Source organism: Polistes canadensis, unplaced genomic scaffold, assembly GCF_001313835.1.
Source record: "Polistes canadensis isolate GaletaPanama2010 unplaced genomic scaffold, ASM131383v1 scaffold_305, whole genome shotgun sequence".
Lineage (NCBI taxonomy): Eukaryota > Metazoa > Arthropoda > Insecta > Hymenoptera > Vespidae > Polistes > Polistes canadensis.
This window is the reverse complement of record NW_014569852.1, coordinates 18,248-30,449: the sequence shown is the minus strand read 5'-3', so window position 1 is coordinate 30,449 and position 12,202 is coordinate 18,248. Positions and strand designations below refer to the sequence as shown.

The window sequence follows — 12,202 nt, the reverse complement described above, 5'->3', positions numbered from 1 at the left end:
CCAAATAATTGATGCACGTCAATTAGATTTGTCAGAGGGCTATCGTTGTAATTAAATCAACAGGAACGTCAAGCACGAATGCACAGACGATGTTAACTACGTGTATGTATTGTATGTTCATACGTCATATATAAGTATCGCACATTCACCTGTCTTCAATTGTAGTTGTAAAGAGTTTCTCTGATGTAAAATTTAAATTTCTCCGATAGTGGACACTGTTAATTAACGTTCGAATCAATTCAATTGGAATTTATTTTTTATCTTTCTTTTTCTTTTTTTCTTTCTCATTTTTCTTTTTCTTTTTTTTACCCACCCAATAAGATTCTTCTTATAAGATATAAATTATATTGTTAACAATTGTTATCTCAAATATTATTAACGAAATGAAATAATTTTTCTAAACTTAACATTTATAAATATTACAATATTTTTATTATATAGGTATACACTATTTCACATTTGGGGTTGACGTATTTGATTCGAACGCAACAGGTATCACCACTTTATTTCGCATACCCGTACGAAACTTAAATATTATCATTGCTTGTTGTTATTAGATTTTCTATATCCGACATAGTTCAGATAATAAATTACGTTCGTTTATAAAGTAACTTTATTATCAATTTATAGATCGTAAATGTTGCATATTCGGATTAGTTGATTTTTCATAATATAATTTAATATACTAGGTATTCCTTTAATTAATTTTTATTAATTTCCCTATACACGTTTAGATAATATATTCGATATATAAAATACATTTGTTCTTCTTTTTACAAACGGGATGCCAAATTTCTAAGTTCTCGTCGCATTACTTTACCCGTTGAATTTCTTGGAATAGATTCGAGAAAATGTACGCCACCTCTCAACCATTTATGCGGTGACAATTGATCTGCAAATGATATTATTTTTTGTATGTTAACAATTCGATTAATAAGGAAAATATTAAAAATTTCTATAACCACAAGAATATTCTTATAGATATTTTTCGATTTTCGAAATAAAACAACGAAATATAAACATTTATTTGATTTCAATTAATAAGAAAAAATGTCGTGATAACGTACTTTTAACGAAGTCAATAATTTCTTGAGGATTAACTTCGGAATTAGGTTGTTTGGCTATGAAAGCTGTTGGTAATTCGCCAGCTAATTCGTCAGGTTTGCCAGCAACGGCAACATCTTTAACAGCTGGATGAGAAAGTAAGAGTACTTCGATTTCAACCGGTGATACCTGATAACCTTTATATTTAATAAGTTCCTTTAATCGATCGATGACGTACAAGTCACCTGCTTCGTTATAATAACCAATATCACCGGTATGAAGCCAACCATCCTTATCGACTGTTTCATTGGTAGCCTTGAGATTATTGTAATAACCCAACATTAAAATGTGATCACCTTTCACGCACAATTCACCCTTTTGCATTGGTCCTAATGTCTCTTGTGTTTCAGGATTAATTATTTTACATTTTACACCAGGTACAATGTTATTAAGTGCGGAATCATTGTTACCAGTTTTGTTACTGATACCAGTCACCACCGTAAGTTCTGTCATACCATAACCATTTTCTATTGATTTTATGTTCAATCGTTTTTTCGCTTCCATCAGGATCTGAAAAAATCATTATCGTGTTCGTATTATCTTACCCTAATAATAATTATTTTCATTTGTTTTTCATTTATAATATTATTTTTATCTGTTACTGAAATAATTTACGTAAATAATTATACATAAAAAAATATCATCGTGTCGTTAATAATTAAAGAACAACGTACGTAATATCAATCTATAAATGTAATTCCTACGAGACACGGTAAACGGCTTTTTTCCCCTACCACCCTTTTCCCACCCCCTTTCCTGTTAGTTGCGTTTTATTTCCTCTTTCTTATTTTTTTTTCTCTCTTCTTACTCGGGAAAACGAGAAATGGTGTTCTTTGTTCACTTTTCCGCGTCTCAAATTCGACTTTTCTTTTTTCCTAGAGCAAAAGTAAAAGACCGACTTTGGCACTTAGCACTTACATTCCCTCTTTTTCCCCATAACCCATCCCTTCCAACCCCTTTTTTCTCTCTCCCTCTCTCTCGTTTTATTTCTCTACCATTTGATTTTATCTTTCCTTTCGATAATATATCGGACCTTACACGACGAACTATTACAGAAAAACTTAAGTTACCTCTTTTGGTAAAGGAGCTGCACCACAAAATGCTCTTTTCACGCTTCGAAAATCGTAAGTAGGTGCTGCCGGATGTTTAGCAAGAATAATTAGAACCGACGGTACCAATGGTAGAAAATTTATACGATATTTTTCGATAGATTTGAACAATAAATCCGGTGAGAAATTGGTTATTCGGACAGCAGTTGATCCGTTACATGTTGCCAATATTATCATACCAAACCCATAACCGTGATAAAATGGCAGGAACGCTAACAATCTTGAACCTTTCGTAATACCTAAATAATCAGGTGTACTGAAATTCAAAATGATTTTATTTTCAAACATGATCATATTCAAAGAGATATCGTTTAATTTATACAAAATATTATTGTAAATTTACCCAATGGTAGTAGCCAAATTTAATAAATTCCAATGAGACAATGCAACACCTTTTGGCAAACCAGTTGTACCACTTGAACATAAAATAACAACCGGACGTTTCTTGTTATCACCGATATCAACGATAGTGTATCGGTGATAATCTATATCGTAATCTATAGTCTTCAACAAACTTTCAATTGTTGGAACATTACTATTCAGTGCTTTGTCATCCAATTCGATCAATTCTATATTCCATGGCAAACTAGGTGCTACTTTACTGACCAATTTTTCCGTTCTTCGTGATACAAAGATAATCTGTGGTTTTGATATACTAAGCACGTGTTTAAGCTCAACTAGATAATAAATTTGATCATTATAATTCGCTTTATGTTCAATTGTTCAAGTATATCATTTGTTACGAACCTTCTGTATAGGTAGGATTCATTGGTGCAACAACAGTACCAAGATATATGCTCGCATACATTGCAACGAACCAATTGCAATGATTTTCGGCAATGATTGATACCTTGTCTCCAACTTTGATGTTGCGTTTTTTTAATGCCTCGGTTAATTTCACCGTTTTTTCCAACATATCTTTATAAGTTAGAAATTGACCAGTTTCAGCGTTAATCTGCACATTAAGGAATCATTTAATTAGTATTTGATTAAATTTATAATCGAATTTTTTACTTGCTTACCTCAAAAACATGGTCGTAGTGTTTTCGTAAATTGTCTAAAATAAATTGTCCTAAAGAAATATTTGTTTCTAAGGTTCTAGGTGGTCCTTCGAGTATTCTTGCGTTCTTAGACATCTTTGTTGAATTTTTCTATTCCTGCAATGATAAAAAATGAATTTCATTTTGACATTATCGATAATTCATGTTAATAAAATTTGTTAATCGTAACAGCATTAGAACAGTCATAACCCAATCATTATCACATAGTTTTCAGAAGTGCAGCTTATTGTTGGTAATGGTAATAACGCTGTCACTATCAGGTGAGTTCACGTACAAATCCTATATGCTGGTTAATCGATACTAACGACAGTAATAACCCTGCGATAACATTTCCACAGCTGTTCGAATACACCGAAGTTAGGTCAAATAAATGGATCAGTTTGATCTTCTAAATATTCGTCCAAATTCATTAAATTATTTCCAATCTTCAAACAATCGATCCTCCTTTCCAAAAAAATATATTTTTTCGATTGTATTATACGACATTTGTTTTCGAAATATTATTAAATTCATAAGTCAAACAACTGTTAATTAAATGCTAAAGATTTTGTTTAGACAAAAAATGTAGAAAATTTACGTAGATTTAGTGAAAGTCTTTGTCTTTGATCTCGGAATAAATCGGACGAGAATAGCATTAAACAATATTGGAGTATTCTTATATCTTGAAAACAGAATATTGCTGAATGGGATCAGAGAGACCAACTGTTTCAAAGGATCAGATCTAACAGGCGCAGCCTATAGAATCTAACAATGCCTTCAGGTCTATTGGTATCTATTTGAACAACTAAAGACATCGGTGGATAACGATGCCATTGCAGATAAGACATGTAGCAAACGTGTTTCTAAGAGAGTCATTACAGAGTTTGAGATTTCATTTTAGCGAATTCTCAAAGCAAAAGGGAGATTGAATGCTCGTGTTTATTTGATTTTGTAAATTTACAACTCCCAAGGGAATATACGTAACACGTACAGGTACACGTACACGTAAACTCTGCTTTTTTATATTCCATTAAGTATACAATTTAGGCGTATACCTTTAACGTTGAATAAAACATAAATTAAAAAACGATTAATATTTTATTTCAAGATTACACTCAGAGTATGAAAATGCATAGTTCACTAGAATACATGTTCACAAATACATTTTAAATTAAACATTAATTCCAAGAGTATAGGGAAAATATTTGAACCGATTTTAATCTTGTAGGAATGTCATGAAAACATTTGGGTCTTGCATGTTGGGATTGAAACTGATAGAATGTGTGTATCAGAGTGTTGCAGGGGGATATCCGAGAGACGAGAGTAGCATCCCACGTGGACGTCGTCACACTGTTTCCAACCAGTAAGTGAGAAAGACAGGAATACAGGAAGGAAGGAAGACAAGAAGGAGAAGGAGAAGGAGAAGGAGAGATGAGAATGCATTGGCGGGAATCACTGAAGTGCTGGAGATTCACTCTTAAGGGTTGGCTTCTAGTCTGGACGGGTACACGGAAGTGGTTCGTTCCATGGAGGGTTGACCAAGGTTGTCCTGGGATGGAACCGCGTGCCACTCTGATTGTAGGCGGCCATACTGGGACACGCGAATCGCATACCGGCAATTCTTGGTTTCATGCGGCGTGCCTAGACACCCCTGGAATACTTATGACCGAATAGACCGAGAGACCGAGCTGGCTTACTGTTAGAGTAGGTACAACGGAACGGGTGAAGTGAGTTGGATCGGGGGTTGAGAAGGTGTCAGAGTACTCGGCTTGCTTTAGAGAGAAAGAGAAATAGAAAGAGAGAGAGAGAAGGAAGGAAGGGATTGAGGTGATAGGGGGCGGGGAGGTTTAGGTAGGAGGAAAGAGGGGAAAGAAGAGACAGGGGCTTCTTTTTTATATAAAGCTAAAGCACGGTACCTTTCAGCCTCCCCTCAGTTGGATTTTGTCTGCATAAATGATAAAAGTCTGGCGCCGAACCATTACTCGTATTCTGGCGAAAGAGTTTAAACGCTGTCTATCTTTTTTCTTTTTCTATTCTTTTTTCTTTATCTTTTTTTCTTTTCTATTTTTATTTTTCCGACTCTTGGAAGGATATAAAGACTATTTGTAACAGTCGTTTTAAACCATTACTTCGCAATCAACGCGATAGACAATACGCATTGTGAAAGATATTGTTAAACTTTTCTAACTCTCAATCAAATTCTATAATTAATCGAATAATAATAATAATAATAATAATTATCGTGAAATTATTTTTTAATTGGATTATTATATTATTAAAAATAATTTTTATCTCGTATCGGCGACATTAAATGAATAATTTGATTGATTTAGTTTAAGGAAAAAAAATAAAAGTATATGTATATATTAAAAATAAAACAGGTTTATTATATTATTATTATAGTTCTTGCGGTATAGTAGATAAGCAAGCGAGAACTCGAGTTATGTATCGTTAATTACTCATACGAATGAGAGAGAGAAACGGATAGATAGATAAACAGGCAGACAGACAGACAGACGGACGGGCAGGTAGAGAAAGAGAGAGAGAGAGAGAGACACGTTTACTATACTTGTGTCTGTCTTCTTAATCGTTTCCAGAACAGATCCTGAGCAATATATCTCAGAGTCTCCAGGCATATCCGTCAGAGCAGCCACAGCTGGGGATGCGATCTGCAGCCAACCACCACCCCATCCCTTCTCCTACAACCTACCCCGTTACCCTTCTTCAAACCAAACCACCCCTCCCCCCGCATCCCTAAAGCAAACCCCTGTGTATCATTATCATCCGCGTTCGTAGAATCGAGCGAATTCGTAAGTTCTCCTTCTCTTCGTTGCGTATTAATGCGCGGCTAAGACTTAACGGAATTAACGGTTGCCTCTTTCTCGCACTTACTGAATAAAGGATGCTTCGACGATAAGTACTACGACTGAGAGAGAGAATTTGAGTAACATAGAGAGAGAGAGAGAGAGAGAGAGAGAGGTTTCAGAATTTTGATAACATGTGACTTTATCTGGAATTCTCGAGCGCGCAGGTAGTCTGTTTACTTAAGATAATGGCGAAAGCGGAGTGCCTGGGCGTGGATGGAAGGGTGGAAGAGGGAATGAAATAGAAAGAGAGAGAGAGAGAGAGAGAGAGAGACGAAAGGATATTTCAGCAAGCTACGTTGAGTTTCTGCGTGGAGATGGAATGGAAGGTGGAGCTTCGTAGTGGGGGAGCTTTTCGAGGTATATCAGAGAAGTAGAGGGGTTGTGGAAGTGAGTTGAAGGTTGGTAGCGAAGGGGCTAAATGTGAGAGAAAGAAAGAGAGACGGAAAATAAGAGAGAGAGAGAGAGCGAGTGAGTGGGAAGGGGTGGTTTACCGGAGGAAGAGGGTGAAAAGGCTCGGAAAACGAGAGAAAGAGAGAGAGAGGGTTGGCGTTAGGTGAAATAGGGAGACAGGGTGAGGAAGGGAGGGAGACGATGAGATTCTCTCGCAAGGCTACAAGAACTTCATTTTCCGAGCCATTACGCCCCGTCCTACCCCGTCCGCCCCTTCTCCGCCCGCCCCTTCTCCGCCCGCCCCCCCCCTCTTTCTTTCTTTCTTCTTTTCTTTCTTTCTTGCTTTCTTTCTTTTCTGCTTTCCTTCTTCCTTCTTTCTTCTTTCTTTCTAAAGGGTGCGTTCGCTCAACCCGCGCGCTTTCGCTTAAACCCCCCCCCTGTTCCCTTCAGCCCTTTCCTTCCCTTCCCTTCCCTCGTCCCCCCGTTTGCCTCTTAAATTAATTTATATCGAAATTTAAAATGACGCTCATCGGGCCGAACAATAAATAACAAGGACAAAGTCGCGCGCGCACCCCCTATTTTCCACCACCATTACCATTACTACCACCACCATCATCACCACCACCACCACTACCATTACAACCACTACTACAACACCCTCAATACACACTATCCAGGCTATGCTTTTTCAAACGTTGCGATTTCGGTTTGATTGGTATTGTTTAGGATATTCTTTATTTTAACGAGAGATTTAATTCTTCATTCAATCTTTACATTCTATTTCTCTTTATCTTTATCTTTGGATATTACTATTTTACTTTTGATTTTTACAGTCTAGGTGTTATCTAAACACGTGATACTCATTTAATTATTATCTACAAACTTAAGTGCTTAATCATTTATAAATAAGAGAATAAATATCACGTGTTTTTAATTGACTACAAATTGCAATTATTTCCGTCGTCCGACTGTTCTTTTTTTTGTATTTCTTTATTTTCTTTTCTTGTTTTTTTTTTTGTTTTTTTTGAAATCTTTCTTATTATTATTTTTATTATATTTCGTTATGCAATGATTACAATTTATATTGTCATCTGTTCATTTTGTATTTTTGTATTGCATATGTATATATATATGTTTAATAGATCAAAATAAGCTGCTATCGTGTAACGAAATTTTTCTTATCTTTTTTTATTTTATTCATTTGGGTCATAAGTTGAAATAAATATCAAACATTTTATCGTGCAATGATTTAAATTGCATCGTAACCATGACTTTTGTTTTTACGATACTAAAGTTAACTGCATAGATAAAATGTTATATTTTTATAGTAATTACGAATATTGCATTGTAATGCTCATTTTTGTTTTGTTTAATCAGAAAGAAAATGATTGATAATTTATCGTTTAATAAAAAGAAAAAAAGAAAAAACATAACAGGAGAAAAACTGACTCAAATTGTGTGTAGATTATATTTAACTATAAAAGTATATAGCATAAAATGTTCTTATGTTAGTTATATATAATTGGGCATGAGATGTTTCGAGAAACGGGTCATAGGATTTTATCCTACTCGTCAGTTTTCATATTTCCGTCCGAGCTTTTCCTATCTACCTTTTCTCAATAAACGCAATCCCATATTTTCGCTAACGTAGACATTCGTCAGCATCATTATTTTAACGTAACCGCGTTCAGGATTATATTATTACGAGTTGTACCAGTTGAAAAACTACTTGTCGGTCAAACATATGCAAGCTTTTTTTACGTACGTGTATCGATGAATAATTATTTTAATTAGAAACATTTCGTTTGATTTGATTTATTACGATTTTGAATTTCGAACATAATCTATTGTTTTCCTTGCGTTTGTTTTGAATTATCTTATCATCGTTAAATATGTTTTATCTAATTTATCGTACTTCCAGTTCTTTCAATTTCTGTTTAATTTCTTCAACGTTAATACACTTTGATTGTGATATACGCTTGCATTTATCTCGCAAACAAATGTACGAAATATAAAATATAATTATTATTTACAAAAATAATTATACATTTTTTCGCGTACGACATAATAAATTCTCTCTTTTTGTTTTCTTTTTCTTTTCTCACTTCGATAGAAAAATATTCGATTAAACGAAAATATTCTCGATTCGAGATTGGGAAAAAAAAAAATACACATTGAAGAATTAAATTAAAAAATTATTAAATTATTTTTATCATTTTCCTGTACGTCATATTTCAATGATCAACGTTTAATAGAATTTATTATAACGCGATTCAAATAATTTAACGCCTAAATTTAAATCTAGTGCATATAATATCACATAAAAGAAAATCAATATTTAAACGGGAAGCTTTCAAAATATCAAAAATGAATATTTTTTTTAATGAATAACAACAAATTATTCATAATAAACGGATACGGAACTTTTTTTTTTCCTAAGGAACAAAAAAAAACCAAACGTAAAATTGTATTACTTATGTTGAAAATTTTGTTCTCAATAATGTAATTATAGAAAATTTATTTTAATGTAAAAGATAAAGAGAAAGAGAGAGAGAGAGAGTAATAAAAAAAAAATTCTCGTATTATTTAATCATTTTGTCATGTGTGTGTGTGTGTGTGTGTGTGTCGGATAATAAAACGTAATTTTTTCACAAAGGAACGATGAGACACGTGGCCGAAACTGTAACAAGTTATAAAGCAATGAAGAAGAATGAGATGGTTGATAAGGAAGAAGAGAGAAGAGAAAGAGAATAGGATGTAGAATCATGCATGTGCATTCTGGTTGAAATAGTAGAATTTCCTGTCACTCGGAATACTGTAATAGCATTATATACGAAGGTACGTTCACTGTAAGGCACATTAGTATTATGCTATGCGTTACTATTCTCGTGTCATCAAGCATTAAGTGACTTTTTTAAGCTGCCTGTTCCTGCACGACGTTTTGTGATTCGGTAATTAGATTCTTGCCGTTATTACTAGCTAGTGTAGAATTGTCAGTCGGTAAAAGAGAGAAAGAGAGAGAGAGAGAGAGAGAGAGAGAGAACACGTTGCTAGGTAGACCGAGAAATAGGATAATGAAGAGAAAGGTGAAAATAGAAGAGGAATGGTCCAATGGAAAATTCATTGAGTTCGGCATACCTTCCTCGTTAATTTTATGCGAATTATTCAAATAAGTATATTATATGTATGTATATAGATAATAAATATATATATGAGACTAGATAAAATATATACCATACAAATATCGAGTATATGATATGAAGTTTTAATCAATTGAAAAATTAGAAAATCAGGATACTTAGTAAGTATTTAACGTGTAGTTTTATTATGTCTAAACTTGTATAAATTATAAATTATATATTTATCTATTGAACAAAGTTTGTTTTAAAGTATTATATTATATGATAGAATATAGGAAATATAAGTACGGATTTAAACTGAGGATATTTTAGCGTATCAACTGACTGCTACTATATATTTGTCGAATTAAATTTAGCAAAACCTATTTAGGATTCATAACTTCGAATAGAATATATCAAATATTACGATCCTATTAATAAAGTAATATTTAAATTTTTTTTTCTTTCTTTCTGTTCTTATTAACAACATTTTTTTTTTATATAATTGACAATTTTAATATAAAATATTTCATTTTTAATAGTTTATACCCCCAAACACAGATTGACGCGTGTTTTATTTTTCAAATTAATTTTCATATTCTTAAGAATTTAATTATCTTTCATATTATCTATCATATATATGTAAAACAAATTCGATATAGGTAATTGTTTAATTTATCAAATAATATATCAATATTTAATATTATATTACGGAGGGGGTGGGTTATCTCTTATTACACATTATTACAATTCTTTTTCACGTAAACTCGTTAAATAATGAAACGTATAATAATGATATGAAATAATAATTAAACACATATAGAAAATATTCAATTCGTAATAATAATGATATATATATAACCTGGAATAATAATAATTAAATTCTCGTCAATTATAATATCATTTTGATTTCATTCAAACAAAAACGTATTAATTAATCCTCATAAAATGTAATTCGCGTAATCGTTATAGTTAAATATATATATATATATATATATCTACTAACGTAGTAGCGTTTCCTTTTTAAACAACTTACTTTCTTATTCTCTGACGGAGTAATTAAGTCGTCGAATATTAATGAAGTCCGTGCAGTACGAGAGAAATCGTGGCTGATGATGAGACGAACTAAAAAGAAGGAATAAAACTAAACGAAACGAAACGGAACGGAATGGTAGAGAGAAAATGGGGTGGTGGTGGTAGTGATGGTGGGGTTTGTGTTGCAGAGAGAGAAAGAGAGAGAAAGAGAGAGATTGTGACAGAACGAGATAGGATTGAAGAGTGGGATGGGGGACGATGGGTAAAATTGGTGAAAGAAAATTCGATGAAGGAGAAGAGACAATGAACGAATGCCGTGTAAAGCGGGTGCAATTGTCCTATAGAAACGTAGTTCTTCCTCCTTCCCAAGAGAGAGAGAGAGAGAGAGAGAAAGAAATAAAAGAAGAAATGAAAGATTAGAAGGAAAGAGATGGATAGGGGGAAAAGATAGAAAGATCAAGAGGTAAAGAAAGAGATGGAAGATTAGAGAAGAGAATGATACGATGGGATGAATGCAGAAAATCGTAGAGAAGAGAGACTTTTCCTACCAACCAACTAACAAACCTATACGCAAAAGCATATTATATTCATGTATATATGTATGTACGTATGTGTATCATAAAAAGCATCGTAGAAAAGAGCACAGAGAGACAGTGAGAGAGAGAGAGAGAGAGATAGAAAGAGATAAAAAGAGAGTAACCTAAACCATAGATGCATAGGAAAAGAGGAAAAGAGTGAGAAAGGGTTGTAGGTATATATTACCGTGCACATGAGGCGACAAAGTGAAGAGGTTTTAGTTATAAGGGTATTGGTGTATTCGTGTGTATGAGTAAGGAAGCAAGAGAGAGAGAGATAGAGATAGAGAGAGAGAGGACAGCAGAAACGGCTGTTGCATTGTACGCGTGGTGCGAATGGCAGAGAGGGGCCGTTGTCGGGCTAAAGTATGCAGAGAAATTGTTTTGCACCCTCCACCCACCCTTAGAAGGAGGGATGCTACGGCTTACCACACCACTGTCATCATTCCTTCTATGTGTAAACCTTTCTTTGTGTAACACTACAAGTAAGTCTCCATGCTTGTATATGAACGTTTGATGACAATGTCTGTGTGTGTGTGTATGTGTAAGCGTGCAGGATACGTGGATTGTAAGAGAAGAGGGTATATGAACGTGTGTATATGCAAGTATGTGACTTTGACTAGGTATGCGTGTAAAAAGCACGCAGAGTAAGAGAGAGAAAGAAAGAGAGAGAGTTTCTCTTCTCCTCTCTTCTCTTCTCTTCACTTCTCTTCTCTCCTCTCCTTTATTGTATTTACGCGTGTACTACCAACCTTCCTCTGCACAATATTCGATGCCACGGACAGTAGTGGCCCTCGGACTATTTCTGGAACGAAACTACCCACTTTTAGGATGCTCCCGAGAATTGTTTGCAAATTTTCTACCCCTGCCTTTTTGTGTCGACCCTTCTCTTTTTTCTTTTTTTTTTTCCCCTCCCGCTTTCTTTCTTCTCTCCCTTTTTCCTATTTTTTCTTTTTTTTTTTT

At 33.9% G+C, this 12,202-nt stretch overlaps 1 protein-coding gene across 2 annotated transcripts in view; it reads right to left on the bottom strand.

Moving 5' to 3' along the window:
• Positions 1-690: 690 nt before the first annotated feature.
• The window catches only part of LOC106791418 (4-coumarate--CoA ligase 1-like), a 12,212-nt gene continuing 700 nt past the window's right edge, over positions 691-12,202 (bottom strand). Inside the window, exons 1-7 of one of the 2 annotated variants that reach the window (XM_014757037.1) lie at positions 10,666-10,768; positions 3,236-3,370; positions 2,961-3,168; positions 2,557-2,890; positions 2,175-2,469; positions 1,068-1,614; positions 691-892 (exon numbers count right to left, since the gene is read on the bottom strand). In XM_014757037.1, coding sequence (XP_014612523.1) covers positions 774-892; positions 1,068-1,614; positions 2,175-2,469; positions 2,557-2,890; positions 2,961-3,168; positions 3,236-3,349 — 1,617 coding nt within the window. In that variant the 5' untranslated portion in view covers positions 3,350-3,370; positions 10,666-10,768 and the 3' untranslated portion in view covers positions 691-773. Of the gene's footprint in view, positions 893-1,067; positions 1,615-2,174; positions 2,470-2,556; positions 2,891-2,960; positions 3,169-3,235; positions 3,371-10,665; positions 10,769-12,202 lie in introns of those variants that run through there. The other variant, XM_014757038.1, reaches the window with a different exon arrangement.